Source organism: Myotis lucifugus, unplaced genomic scaffold, assembly GCF_000147115.1.
Source record: "Myotis lucifugus unplaced genomic scaffold, Myoluc2.0 scaffold_2, whole genome shotgun sequence".
NCBI classification, from domain to species: domain Eukaryota; kingdom Metazoa; phylum Chordata; class Mammalia; order Chiroptera; family Vespertilionidae; genus Myotis; species Myotis lucifugus.
The window spans coordinates 5,937,480-5,952,574 of record NW_005871050.1 but is presented as its reverse complement, the minus strand read 5'-3'; the positions used below and the strand labels follow the sequence as shown (position 1 = coordinate 5,952,574).

The following is a 15,095-nucleotide window of genomic DNA, read 5'->3' as shown; positions in this document are numbered from 1 at the left end:
AGTTGTATAAGAAGAATTTGGTGGAATCTTCTGTCTGGGTCTGTGATTCTTTGTTCTCTAATATGCTAGTGTAAGGCTCTCAATACTCTTGCCTTAGCTTAGAAACCTGGAGAACACTTAAAATGTGATTGAAATAGAATATACAGGAGGGTGGAATAGAAGGGAAGCAGTGACAGAAGCAGGAAAAAAAATTACCAATAATATACAGGGATTTGGGGCCCAACTGTATATAAAGGGCAAGGTAGAAGAAAGAGTCAACGATGACCAGTTTTAAGCCTCAGTGACCAGGAGAATGGTAGTGTTATTAAAAAAATAAAGATATTAAGGGAGTAGCCAGTTTTGGACTATCTGTTGGTAAATTTGATTTATGATACATTGAATTGGGGGTAACGGTGGGAAAGCTAGGTAGAAATTACTAAGAAGCAGTTGGAGATGTGAGATAGTAGCTCAAGAGAGCAGTTAAGATGGGAGGTTAATGAATTTATGAGTTGTCTCCATACTGGTATAATAGTTAAAGAATGTTCATTGAAGCATTACCCACAATAGTCAGAGGTGAAAACAACTTAAATGTCCACCAGTGGATCAGTGGATGAAAAAATTATGGTACATGCATATAATGGAATATCATTCAACCTTAAAATAGGACATCTTATCATACATTATATCATGGATGAATCTTGAGGCCATGCTCAGTGAAATAAGCCAGTCACAGAAGGGCATATATCACGTATCCACTTTTATGAGATACTCAGAGTAGCCAAACTCATAGAAGCAAAAAGTAAAATGGTGGTGCCAGAGGTTGAGGGAGGGGAGAAAAGGGAAGTTACTGTTCAATAACCATAGAGTTTCAGTCATACATAATGAAACAACTCTAGAGATCTATTGTATAATTTAAATATAATTAACAATATTGTACTGTACACTTAAAAGTTACTTTAGAGGACAAATTTCATGTTAGATGGTTTTTAAAAATTTTTTAATTTTGCCAAAAAAGTGAAATCATTAAAAAATTAAAAGAGCCAAAGTGAATGAGGTCTGTTTTTTTTCTGGAGAAGAGAGAAAAGATCGAGGCTTAAGAAGAGACCTCTGGAAATACCCAGTTTTAGAGTAGGGTTAGGAAAAACTAGTGCAGGAAAGAGGCTAAAGGAGGAAGAGGAGAAGGATATTAGAGGCAATGGGTGGTAGGATTTCAAGGAGAAGTCTGCACACTGAAGAGGGAAGAGTCAAATTATATTTCCAGTTATTCCACTTAGATAAACCTCATTTCTGCTTTGAGCTCCACTTTTCTTATCAGTAAAATGGAAACAAGAGCACCTATCCATAGAAGAGTACTTTGCAAACTGGGAAAATAAATACAAACATGAGGGCTTTATTTTGTTGTTGTTGCTTTGCCTTCTTGACCCCAGCAGCTTGATTTTATTGTTTCTCCATTGCTGTCATTTTTATGAAGCTTTGCAGTTATGTGTTATAACCTAACTATGTTAGAATACTCATAAGAAAACAAAACAAATATGGTGTTCTCAGAAGAGAGGGTCAAGTGATGTCTCTTTCTTAGAAACTTACCCCATTATTTGTTTTCCATAGACTCCCAAGATTGCATTTGTTTTATAATGGAAAAGAACCAAGGAAATGTCCAATGGGAAACAGTCAACTGATTATGTCAGTTCATTTTAGACAATGAAAAACATGAAGTTACCATTTTAATCTACCTAGGTCCAGAGATTTTAAAAAGGCTACCTGAAAATTTCATTTTCTAGAGTATTGTCTTTCCTTGAAGAGTTGATGGCATTGTGTTGCAGAGATTTTAGGGGAGTTACAGAGAGCAGATTCAATTGATTTTTAGTTCCCAAGCATCACCATTTTAGCTCAGACTGGAGCTGGCACTAATCAGTTACCTGCAAGGAAACGGAGCTGATTCTTCACTTTCACCATTCCATCACCAGAGCCTCCGATGCACTCATCTTCATCATCACCGCAGTCTCCACTTTCAAGCCCTTCTTCATCAAGGTTTTTCTCCACAACTCTACCTTTGGGCATAGACATGGTTCTCAGGAGCTGAAAGAAAACAGACAGAAATGTAGCAGCTCTTCATATTTTTTTGGTAGGTCTAAAGCAGTATGTTATTAACAGAACGCATTAAATGTGCTGAATGAGTTACACAGAAGCTTTTAAAAAATCAATTTCAAATTTAAATAAGTGTAAACTGCTTATATGCTATGGAGTTTCATACTCCTGGGCCTTTCTATGGCATTTCATATGATTCTCTACTCCTCTACTCCACTTACACCAGAATGTACATTGCATCAAACCTTTCCATGCCATGGTATTGAAGTTCCTGAAAGCCTCCATGATAGGAGAACTAACATGAGGAAATTAACATAACATAGGCAAAGCATATTTATATGTTCAGAGGATGCCGAAATCAGAAAAGATGCCTATGGAAGCCTCTTATAACTGTATTTACAATTATTAAATTAAAACAACAAATGCTTTCCATCAAAAGAGGAAGATAGCATTGAATTTTATGTATACTTTAAATGAATAATTACAATTAATTGCCATGTACCATGCCTTGGTCATTAGAAAAACTTTTAAAATATCTCCCTCTTCCATCATTTCAATAAGATGCTTTGAAATTCATTTTGGTTTTTTTTGTAGATAATATGCCCATGTGGAGGCATGTTTGTTTTGCTCTTCAGTGTCTGGCTTTTCAGACACATTGTCAATGTCTTTCTTATGTTACGGTGAATCCCACTTCCCAAACGTCTTTCTGCTGACCCAGAAGCCCAGCTCACAGCCTGAGTGGTTCCTGAGGGCAGTTCTCAGACTCCATTTTATTCTTCCTCACCATATCTCTCCAATACCTTCCATGTCTGCTCTAGCTTCTGCCCCATCCCCCTTTTTAGTCCTACATCTCAGTTTCACCTCCTATTTTTATTTAAAAATTTTTTGTTGACTTCAGAGATGAAGGGAGAGGGAGAGAGAAATAGAAACATCATTGTGAGAGAGAATCATCGATCAGCTGCCTGCTGCATGCCCCATACTGGGGATTGAGCCCTCAACTTAAGCATGTGCCCTGACCAGGAATTGAACCATGGCCTCCTGGTTCATGGGTCTATGCTCAATCACTAAGCAACACTGGCTGAACACTACCTCCTATTTTTAAATAACAGCCAACAAAAAGTGCTAGATGTACTGAAACTGAGATTTTTGTCATTGAGGAAGAGGTATCCAGAAAAAAATACTGCATACACAGGAATGTATTGGTTTCTCTGGTCTTAATTGTCTATGTTTATTGTTACTGCAAAATATACCTTTGTGTTCTCTGCTTGTGATTTAACTGCTATGCCAATATCAATCTGGAACAAGCTACATACTATAGAGAAATTTGACTCTGCAGGCTTATTTTTTAAGCAAAGAAAGAAAAGTCCAAATAGTTTTTTTCTGCCCAACAACCTCTAATGGTGTCAGAGAAGCCAACCCACCTACCATCTGCCACTCCAGCATCATCTCCACCCTGCACTCTAATGTATTCCTTCTCTAACCCTCCCCCATCCACTACCATTCGTCCTACAAATCTAAATGTATACTATAGACACATAGGCTATGATAAGATAGACTAGGTGCTTCTCAAACTTTTTGGTGGAGTCAAGACCCCTTTATACTCTTATTGGGAATCACGGAGAACTTTTGTTTATATAAGTTACATCTATTGGCATTTACTATCTTAGAAATTATAACTGAGAAATTTAAAAATATTTGATAGCTAATTTAAATACAACAATAGCAAAACTATGATGTGTTAACATAAATAACATTTTTAATGATATATAAATATATTTTCCCCGACATAAAACAATTAGAAGAGAGGGTGGCACTGTTTTACGTTTGCAAATCTTTTCAATGTCCAGCTTAATATGTTAGCTGGATTATCATATCTGCTTCTCCATTCAATCTGTTGTTATATATTGTTTTGATTGAAACATTGCAGAAAATCCAGCCTCTCAAAATATCTCATGATAAAAGAGAAATATTTTAGCAGCCTCATCAGGTAATTGTGAATATTTTTCATTGATACTACAGAAAAACTCAAGTGGAAAGGTTAGTTGTAATGTAGAATATGAAACTATATAAATAAATTTTTCATGTTCTGTTACATTAAAGTTCATTGGTATGTTTTGAACTTTGAATGGGTCTTTTACCCATTTTGTATCATCACCTATGGGTTATCCTGAAAATATTGGTTCACTCTACTATGCAGGTTTTCCAAATGTTAACACCTTTCATTATATGATATAAAAAATCACATTCATTAACATAACCCACAGTCTCATTAGGAATGTCTTTAAGTATTGGGAAGCCTTGAAGCTCATGGTAGGAGATACAAATTTTCCTAAATTTTAATTTTTTTGAAAGTTCAAATTTTATCATTGGCAATAAATAATGTCAGTTTTCCTTTAACTGATAGGCCTTCTTTGTGTAAAACATCCAGAAAATACTCAAGTATGTACAACTAAAGTTTGTCAGTCATAGTCTCAAACAAAAATGGTGTTTCATTTAAAAAAGTGGCTAGTTTAGCCGATAGCTTAAATAATCCGATAAGTGCTTTTCCTGAGACACACATCGACACAGTTTACAGTAGAAATACCTTAAAGTACTTCACATTTAATAACACAGAATATTTTTTAAAGTATACTCAAGCCCGACTGGTGTGGCTCAGTGGTTGAGAGTCCACCTATGAACCAGGAGGTCACAGTTCGATTCCCTGGTCAGGGCACATGCCTGGGTTTCAGGCTCGATCCCCAGTAGGGGGCGTGCAGGAGACAGCTGATCAATGATTCACTCTCATCATTGATGTATCTATCTCTCCCTCCCTCTCCCTTCCTCTCTAAAATCAATAAAAATATATTTTAAAAAAGTTTTTCCCTTTAAAAAAAATGTATGCTCAAGCCCTGGCCGGGGGGCTAAATTGGTTGGAGTGTTGTCCTGTGAACCAAAGTTGTGGGTTTGATTCTGGTCAGGGCACATACTTCAGTTGCGGATTCAGTCCCTGGTTGGGGCATGTAAGGGAGGCAACTGATCAATGTTTCTTTCTCATATTGATGTTTCTCTCTCTCTCTCTCTCTCTCTCTCTCTCTCTCTCTCTCTCTGTCTTCCTTCCTCTCTAAAAATCAATAAAAGTATATACTTGGTGAGGATTAAAAATATATATGTATATTTATGAGTTAAGGTTTAATAAATTAATCATTTTTACTGCTTCAGCAATGACATTCTTAAATAAAACTGCCTTTAATTTTTCTGCAAGTGTATGCCATTGAAGAATACAATGACTGCTAGTACAGTTTGGTGCCACTGCCTTGATTCATACTGTGATACCAACAGTTGTACTCACCATTGCTTTTGAACCATCAGTGCAAATATCAACACAGTGAAAAAGGCAAATAATATCTCGGTATTTTTGTGCAAATAATTTTTACCTTGTGAATCCTTGGGTTTCATAGATTACCAAAGTCCATAAACCATTCTTTGAGTACCACTAAACTAGACTATAGTATCACTTCAGTTGACCAAAACATCCTAATCTCCTCCTTTACCATCATTTCTTATGGGAAAATTGCTTTCAACAAAAGCATTTTTAGGTTAATCTTCAAAAATACATCCTTCATATATGTCATGGATTACCTGAATTAGAATTGTTCACATAAGGGGATTTGTGGTTAGATATATATTAGTGAACTTGCTATTTCTCAAGCACATCTCACACCTGTGCCTTTCATTAATCCCTTTAGCAAACATTAATTGAGCACCTAATAGGAGCTGTTTTCATTTCGGTTTATTGAAAACACTATATTCTTTCAAGCCAAATTCAAATATCATTTCCTTAATAAAGCCTTCTTGGCTACCGCAGATGGTCATTATAGTTCTCCCTTCCCTTCTTCCACCACTGCTCCCTTTATCTGTACCTCCTAAATACCCCTTTATGTGTGCAACCTAGCATTATTTATTTGTGCATGTGACTTTGCTCTACCACCAAACTGAGTTGCCCAGGGGCTTTGTCTTATTTATCTTTTAACCCTATAGCGTTTAAAGCAGTGTCTTGAACACAGCAGGCACTCAAAAAATGTGCTATTGAACTGAAGCAAAGTAAAGTGGCATGGTATCTTTAATTTTTTAAAAGCTACTTCTACAAACTCATGAAAAAATGAGAAAGCCAAAGCACAGATTAATTATACAAGAACTTGTGAATGAATAGCTAAATCCTTTTGGGCGACCCTGGCTAAGATCTGTAGCTAATCTATAAAGGCTATTTTCCAACCTCGCGTACAATGCCCTCAGTATTCTCTGGTAGTCCAGTTTTTTTTTAAGTGCAATTAAAAAAACTTTAAAAAATGTTGCCATTGAGATAACTTTTTTAGTTCTTAAATTACTCTCATTTTGGAGACAACTTCGGCATTGAAGAAGGATTATAGTATACTTTCAATGTGTTTTACACAGACATCTGCTGATGAACCTAACCCTCACACATTAACAAAACAAATCCCAAACTAGAAAGCTATTGTAAATGTAAGTCTTAAAGAACACTTTGAAGCTCCAGAATGTTGAAACAAGGATAATCTTTCAGAGATGAGAAATTGTCAGCAAGGACTGTGGATTTAATACAGCCTGGAATTTGAAACAGAAATCAAACCAGCTAATTACCATGCACAATATTGACCTTTTTGTTCCCTCTCTCACTCTTTACAATGTCTTCCAGACTGAACACTCACTTTGTAAAAAGCAAGTTATGAGGGTCTTGCACACAAAATCAGGTAACTTTAGGGGCCTAGTGCTTTTGATTAACTGTTCAGCATTTTTCAAAGGACACTATCCTATTAGCTTTTTAAAAGCCAAGGCTCAGAATAATTATTATCAATGTAAACTATCTTATTAAAACACAGGTCTGATTATGTCACTACCCCACCCCCACAATCCTTCTATAAACCTGACATTCCTGCCACACATTGTTCGGCACTCCTTATGGGAAGGACTTTCACAGTCCAGCTTTTTCTATATCTACTCCTCTCCTTGCAACACTGTTTGAGCCACATGAGAATATTACAGTTGCTTAAATATGCAATAAATTTTTATTTTATAATTTAATGTTAATTATATGTATCAATATAATATAAAAAGGTGAAAGGAGCCAAAACCGGTTTGGCTCAGTGGATAGAGCGTCGGCCTGCGGACTGAAAGGTCCCAGGTTCGATTCCGGTCAAGGGCATGTGCCTTGGTTGCGGGCACATCCCCAGTAGGAGATGTGCAGGAGGCAGCTGATCGATGTTTCTCTCTCATCGATGTTTCTGACTCTCTATCCCTCTCCCTTCCTCTCTGTGGAAATCAATAAAATATATTTAAAAAAAAAAAAGGTGAAAGGAAAGAGACATAAGGGGAAAAACCTAGTTCTCAAACTTTAATAAACATTTGTATTTTCAAAGGTTGGTGAATTTTTGTGTGGGTTTTTTTCTTTTTTTGCCTACATTTTTACGTAGTTGAACTTGGACTTTAGAATAAAACTGACTGGGTTTGGAATTCTGGGTTTTCCACTTATTAACCTTTTTCCCACTTATTAACTTTGCTGTTCAATTTCCCTAAACCTCATCTGTAAAATGAGGGAAATAATGCCTGCCTCATAGAATTGTTGTAATGAAGAAATGTGGTAATTTTAAAATGTTAAATGTGATAAAAAAAAACACACGTAGTGCAGTACCATTAATGGATCTACTGAAATTTACTTAACAATTCTCTGAATATTTAATATTTATATCACTTCTAGTTCTTTTGCTTCTATAAATAAAAATGGAGTATCAGGAGCATTCACATAACTTTTTCTATATTTCTTCAGTTTCCCATTAGTAGGATTACTGGGTCAAAGGGTATGTACATTTTTATATACCATGGGAGTGAGTCTCCAATTTCGTAAGGGTGATTTTTAAAAACTCAAGAACCTTGGCCCCACCCACAGAGCTTCTGATTTAGTAGGTCTGGGGTGAAGCACACAAATCTGCACTTTTAACTAGATCTACCCCTCCATCTTATCATGAGCAAATCACAGACCGCACTAATAAGAAAGACTACTGCAGTGTTACTCCACTTCCCAGAAACCCTCTGAAACCATCTCTGGAAACCTTAGCCCCATGTGTGTCAGGATCTTTAGTACATGCGTTTCAAACCACTTTTCAAAAAATAAATGCAGCCTAATGATTTCCTTTTCATTTACTGGTAGATGTGGATATCATGACCTTTTGTCTTTGGAGTTAATGAAAATTCCTGGGTGTAAAGGTAATTGACTTTGATTAGAAAGAGAAATAGTTGAAGTTAGTTTTGAGACAGGTATTCATGGTTGTATAATAAAAGGAAACAAAAAGTCTGGAATAAATACGAAAATTAGAACTACAGTATAAGAGGAAAAAAAGCTCTTTAGATTTAGCGATTTCATGTTCTTAAAATCATAATAACTAAGATAACAAAAGAGCTCTGCATCATGGGACAATGTGATTTGTACAAAGCTCTTTTCCTGGTTGGTTGACAGGAGAACAAAGATCAAAGGACACACTGGTTGTTCTTAGGGGGATCAAATATGCTGAAATTAGACCAGTGAGAGCAGCAACTCTTGATCTGTCTATATGGTATAAATAACGTGCCTCTTGAAATTATCTTGATTGCAAAGATATGAACCTTATCAGCCACACATTGTGCTAGGGCTTAACATATGTTCTCTCACGTAATCCTTGAATCTTCACTGCCAATTTGTGTTACAGGGAAGACTGCCATCCCTATTTCCCACATCAAGGGAGGTTACTGAGGCTCAGAGAGGGGACATGACTTGATCAAGTCATTGTGTAAGTGATAGAGACCTCATTAAAAATAAAGTCTTCTGCTCCAAAGTCCAGAGATTTTTAAGAAAAACATGCTGTCTTAGGTAAAGGCATCAACTAATGGGGCTTTCATTTCATATTTTTGCCATCTTGACTGCCTGTACCTGAGATAATTTCCAGTTCAAGCACAATTTTTCAGATTCTACCCATGAGCTATACCTCGATGGGAAGGCCATTTGTTATTTATTGGTCGGAGAGATAATGACATTGGATGCCTCCTGCTTGTTTTCCTCAGCCTTGCTATCTACTGTGTCTTAAATAATCAACCTATCTAATCATGAATGGATTTGTTTTGAAAAGATTCAGACAACTGATTAGAATAGAATGAAAAATTCTATTAGTGCTGCTACATGGCTAAGAATTTTCTTGACTTTAAGCTCTTTAGCATTTTAAATATAAAGGATAAGTGACAAAATAGATACTGCAAATATAGGGCTTGGTAGGTATTTTGAGGAATTAGTTGGTTTTGTCTCTTTTGGCTACTCACATACCTCTCTCTAGGCATTTAAAAAATATCTGGACTCCCAATTACATTGTAAAGCTATTAAGCTGGGCTTATAAAACCGATTTTGAACTATCTGGATGCTCAGCTTTATACAACCTGCAAAGAATGCTTTGGGGGCCCAGCTTCCCATGTCCATGGCAATGTAAACACATGCTTTACTGTTTGTATTTGAGTAGCATAAGCTAATGGGAAACAAATGTGGTGGCTCCAATGAATCCCAGCTTTTTTTGGAATGCCATTATTATTTATACAATGTGCACATCCACAAGGCCTAGGGCACGTGACCTCTGCATTGCATACACACTTTCTTTGAACAAATGCACCAAACCATTGCCACAACTAATTGGAAACAATGGCAGCTCCACATATTTCAGATGAAGCCAGAACCCAAATATATAGGGCTAGAATTAATGGCTTTATATAGAGTTTACACATTGGAGAGGCAATAAAGTACAGCAGTTAAGAGTGTGAGCTTTGGAATCTAACCAGTATGGATTTCAATGTCTACTCGCCTATGTACTAGCTGTATTACTCTGGGAAAATCACTTAACTTCTCTGAACTTCAGTTTCCTCACCTGTAAAATAGAGGATAATGCTATTCACTAACTTCACAGGGTTGTTGAAGAATTAAATTAAATAGCACCATTCACATTTCATAGACCCGTGTATTTTTATTTCATAGAACTTTCCACAGTGTATAATTATATATTCCATGTTTTACCCCATTAGACTAACAGAAGGGATAAATAGTCTGTTTCTATTATCAGTGTGTGGAACAAAGTAAATTTTCATTAATATTCATTAAATGGATGAAAGAACAAATCAATAGAAAAATGCATGTGAAGTGCTTAGCACATTGCTTAGCAAGGTAATAAATTCTCAAACATTGTTAAGTTTGCTGCTGAGGATGATGATGATCATGAGTAGAAAGAAGGGGAGGAGGGGGAGGGAGAAGAGTGGTAGCAGTCATAGTATCAGACATGAAGAGCTTATTATAAATGCCTTGTAAGGCAAAACAAGTAACGCTCCATGACCGAACACTAAGGCACCAGAAAGAAGAGTCTGAGAAACCCTTCTGGATGCTCCCAGTAAGATAAGGATCTGTGCATTCAGTATACACACAGAGATGTTTAGGAAAGAGCAAAAGGACTGGCTATAGGCTGTGCATCCACGTGATATTGGTAAGAAGGCCACCCACAGCCAGATACTCTCTTGTCTGGCATACTTTCCATGTCCACCACTTATCTACAGCACATACTTTCTCTACCACTTACAGCTTCCCAATTTTTACTTTGTTTGTTAATGTAGCACTGAAACTTGTGAAAATAAGTCCTCCCAATTAAATAAATGTTGGGATAGTAAAACAAACAAAGATATAAAAGAAGCAAACTTGGGATGGGATTAAAACTATCTTAGTGGGGCTCCCTCTCAGTAGTATAAATAGTTCTCTGCAGTTTTAGGAAGCTACCCAATGCTTTAAAGTAAACAGTTTATAATAACACTAGTACCCCAGTGCACAGATTTGTGCACATTGAAAGGAAATTAAGTAGAAGGTGGCTAGCAGGGCGGGACTGGGCGAGACGGGCCAGACATCCCCTGGAGCCAACCTCCCGAGGTCCCTCCCTGGCCAGCTGCACCTGGGGTGGCACTGTGGTTCAAAGGGCTTCTGTGGAATGAGCAGGGTCCCTCCGGCAGGTGGGGTCCTTCAGCCTGGCCTGCAAGGATCGGGCCGAAACTGGCTCTCTGACATCCCCCAAGGGGTCCAGGATTGAGAGAGGGCAGTTCTCAGGTGATGCACCCTGGAATCAGGCTCCCTCCTCTCTGGTTCCAGGGTGTGTCACCCTAGAACTACTGCTGCCAAGTCACTGCAGCTCAGCAGCTCCTGCATTGAGCGTCTGCCCCCTGCTGGTCAGTGTGTGTCATAGCTACCAGTTGGACAGTTGGACGGTCGCTTAGCCTTTTTTATATAGACTAGTGACCCAGTGCACAGATCACTAGTTTGAAAGAAAATTAATTAGAAGGTGGCTGGTGGGGTGGAACTGGGCAAGACAGGCTGGACACGCCCTGGAGCCAACCTCCCACAGTCCCTCCCCACCGGCTGCTCCTGGGGTGGCGCCATGGCTCGAAGGGCTTCTGCAGAGTGAGTGGGATTCCTCCAGCAGGTGGGGTCCCTCAGCCTGGCCTGCGGGGATGGGGCTGAAGCTGGCTCTGACATCCCCTGAGGGGTCCCAGCGTGTGAGAGGACACTCTGCAAAGTTGCTGTCATATAGGGTGTGGAACGCAAATGCAAGTGTGCAGTAAACCAAATTCAGGACCGACAGTGCCCCAGCAACAACATAACCCAAGGCTGAAGGTGGAATTGTGTGGCCCCACGAAGAATCGGGCTCCCTCCTCTCTGGTTTTGGGGCGCATCACCCGAGGACTGCTGCTGCTAAGTCACTGCAGCTCGGCAGCTCCCGCATTGAGTGTCTTCCCCCTGGTGGCCAGTGCATGTCATAGCGACCAGTCGGATGGTCAGACACTTAGCATATTAGCCTTATATATATACAGATTACCAATAGCTTACAACTGTATAGTGTTTTATTATTTTCCAAGAGGTGGCATAGCATAATGGCTAAAAGCTCATACTCTGTGGTCAGAAAACTTATGTTCAAATCTAAACTCTGTCACTTACTAGCCCTGTTACTACAAATAAGTTATTCTTTAACCACTCTGAGCCTTATGTTTCTTATCTATTAAAATAGATATAATAATACCTGTACCTATCTCCCCATTGCATGACAATGGGGATTAAATGAGACAATCCATGTAAAGCACTGAACTTAGTACCTGGCAGTAAGTGCTCACACAATGATATGTTAATATTATACAGTAAAACCTACCCTATCTAATAAAAGAGTAATATGCAAATTAACCCTCACTCCATCACAAAGATGGTGGCAGCCACGGAGCTGGAGCAAGCAGGAGGCTTGAGTTGCCCCCGGCGATGGAGGAAGCCAAGCTTCCCACCTGCCCTGCCACTCAAGGCTACAAAGTTTCAATTATAGAAGATAAATCCCAGATACCTGCTTCTAGCCAGAGTGGCCTCTGCTCAAGGAGGGGCTGGGAACCTGTGTTGCCAGGGGCAACCCAGGCTTCGAGCTAGACCAAGGCAACAAAGTTTCAATTATAGAAGTAAAATAAATCCCAGACGCCAACTTCTAGCCTGCCAGGCGTGACCAGCCTGAAAACGGCCCTCAGCCCCTTACCCAGGCTGGCCAGGAACCCCAGTAGGGACCCCCACCCTGAAGGGGGTGTGGCCAGCCTGAAAACAGACAGCCCTCAGCCCCTCACCCAGGCTGGCCACACCCCCATGGGATGAGGGTTTCCACTGGGAGGCTTGACTAGCCTGCAAACAGCCATCAGCCCCACACCCAGGCTGGCCAGGCACCCCAGCGGGACCCCCACCCTGATCCGGGACACCCTTCAGGGCAAACCAGCTAGCCCCCACCCGTGCACCAGGCCTCTATCCTATATAATAAAAGGGTAATATGCAAATTGACCCTAACAGCAGAACAACTGGGAATGACTGGTCACTATGACACACACTGACCACCAGAAGGCAGACGTTCAATGCAGGAGCTGCCCCTGGTGATCAGTGTGCTCCCACAGGGGGAGCTCTGCTCAGCCACAAGCCAGGCTGATGGCTGCCAGCACAGCGGTGGTGGCGGGAGCCTTTCCCACCTCCTCAGCAGCACTAAGGATGTCCGACTGCAGCTTAGGCCTGTTCCCCGCTGGCAAGTGGACAAACCCTGAGGGCTCCTGGGCTGCCAGAAGGATGTCTGACTGCCAGCTTAGGCCCGATCCCCCGGGGAGCAGGCTTAAGCCAGCAGGTGGACATCCCCCAAGGGGTCCCTGACTGCGAGAGGGCACAGGCCAGGCTGAGGGGACCCCCCCAAATGCACAAATTTTTGTGCACCGGGCCTCTAGTATATTTATAAAATCTGAATCTCTGAAGGGGATGAATTCTAAATTTTTAAAAAAATATGTTTTATTGATTTGATAGAGAGAGGAAGGGAGAGGGGGAGAGAGAGAAACATCAATGTGAGAAACATCCATCGGCTGCCTCCTGCATGCCCCCTACTGGGGATCAAGCCAGCAACCCTGGCATGTGCCCTGCCCAGAAATCAAACCAGAGACCTCTCGGTGCATGGGACAAAACTCAACCCCAACCAACTGAGCCACACTGGCCAGGGCTGAATTCTAAAATTTTGGCACCATTAACATTCAATTATGGCCTGGATAGGGCTAATTTTGTGGAATGCTGCAGGCTTTCAATAAATCTTCGTTACTAGGTCATTGCTACTGATATTTCATTATTTTTATACTCAAAAGCCCTTCCACATATCTTCTCTCGTTGATGTACCTAGGACACCTGTGAGGCAGTGGGAAAAGTATTATTAACATCATTTTATAAATAAGAAAATTGGAGCTGAGAGAGAAGTGAGGCAATATGCTCCTTTTTAGCCTGGAAATTGTTTAATGGTAACTACTGTGAAGTCGTTAAGATTTGGAATGGGGCTGGGGAGGAGGGCTTATATACTCCAGCATTAACTTGGCAAGGGCATGGCCCAGGGATAAGCACAATGTATGACACATAATAGGTGCCAGGAAATGCTTGGTAACTGAAAGAATGAGTGAAGCAATGGGTTAACAAAATAATAAGCATTTTATTCACTGACTTTGGATTTTTCCCAATCTCTATCTCTTCAACCCTGGTCTGATATGTCATTGCTGTTGCTCTGGTATGGTAATAACTGATTCCTGCCTGGGAGCCCTGGATACACTGAGGCTGTATAGCTAGACAGATGTTCGGATAGACTGCCAGCATTCACTTTATTAAAGCAACCCTGAGAGGCAGGTTTCATAATCCCCTCCAGTTGAGAGAGCCTCCTCCCCTGATAAAGTGGGGTCAAGTCAAAGAAGAAGGCATAATATTGATCTTTTAAAGCAAATGAGCCAACTAACCCAAAGGGATGGGGCCAACCCACTCACTGAGTGGCTGAATGAGGTTCCTGAGGCCCCCTAATGAGTTTTTTCCAATGACAATGATAGATTAGTTGGCCTGAGTGTGTTAATTGTGGGCTCTGTAATGCCCTTATTTAGGGTCTCCAGCCTTACTAGACTAAATTTCAGTTTAAGGGGCCATAACTCCCACAAAGTACAGTTCCAATTATAAGGCTGGCCAACCCATCCTCAAGAAACTGGTCAAGTCCTACCTTGTCAGGTGGGGCAGCAAAATGCAAACACAGCAAGATACCTTGCAGAACACCAAGTCCAATTTCCCTCTGAAGGCATCTGACCCTGGCTACCACCATGGTTGAAGATTAGTGACTTTTTATCCCTGTGACAGTTTTAATTATTGTGAAAAACCACAAGGACAAAATATAACTTTTTCTGGAAGAAAAACTTACTTTGAAGACATCTGTGAAACCCCACAGCATTGCTCAGTTTCCAAAGGAATCACCTCATTTTCATGAGGGCCACTGACAAAGGGCAATGGTCCCAGAGTAAAAGTATACCTAGATATTACATATTTCCTCATGGAATTGAGGTTACACAGACATGATCTGAGCATTTACTATTGTCCTAGTGTATAAATCTGATTCATTCCAAATAGACATCTTGTGGTTATA

The 15,095-nt window shown here is 40.0% G+C and overlaps 1 protein-coding gene across 1 annotated transcript in view; it reads right to left on the bottom strand.

The window, feature by feature from the left end:
- Positions 1-15,095, bottom strand: part of GPC3 (glypican 3) — a 404,846-nt gene that overhangs the window by 55,208 nt on the left and 334,543 nt on the right. Inside the window, exon 7 of the mRNA XM_006082075.3 lies at positions 1,896-2,055. Coding sequence (XP_006082137.1) covers positions 1,896-2,055 — 160 coding nt within the window. The remainder of the gene's footprint in view (positions 1-1,895; positions 2,056-15,095) is intronic.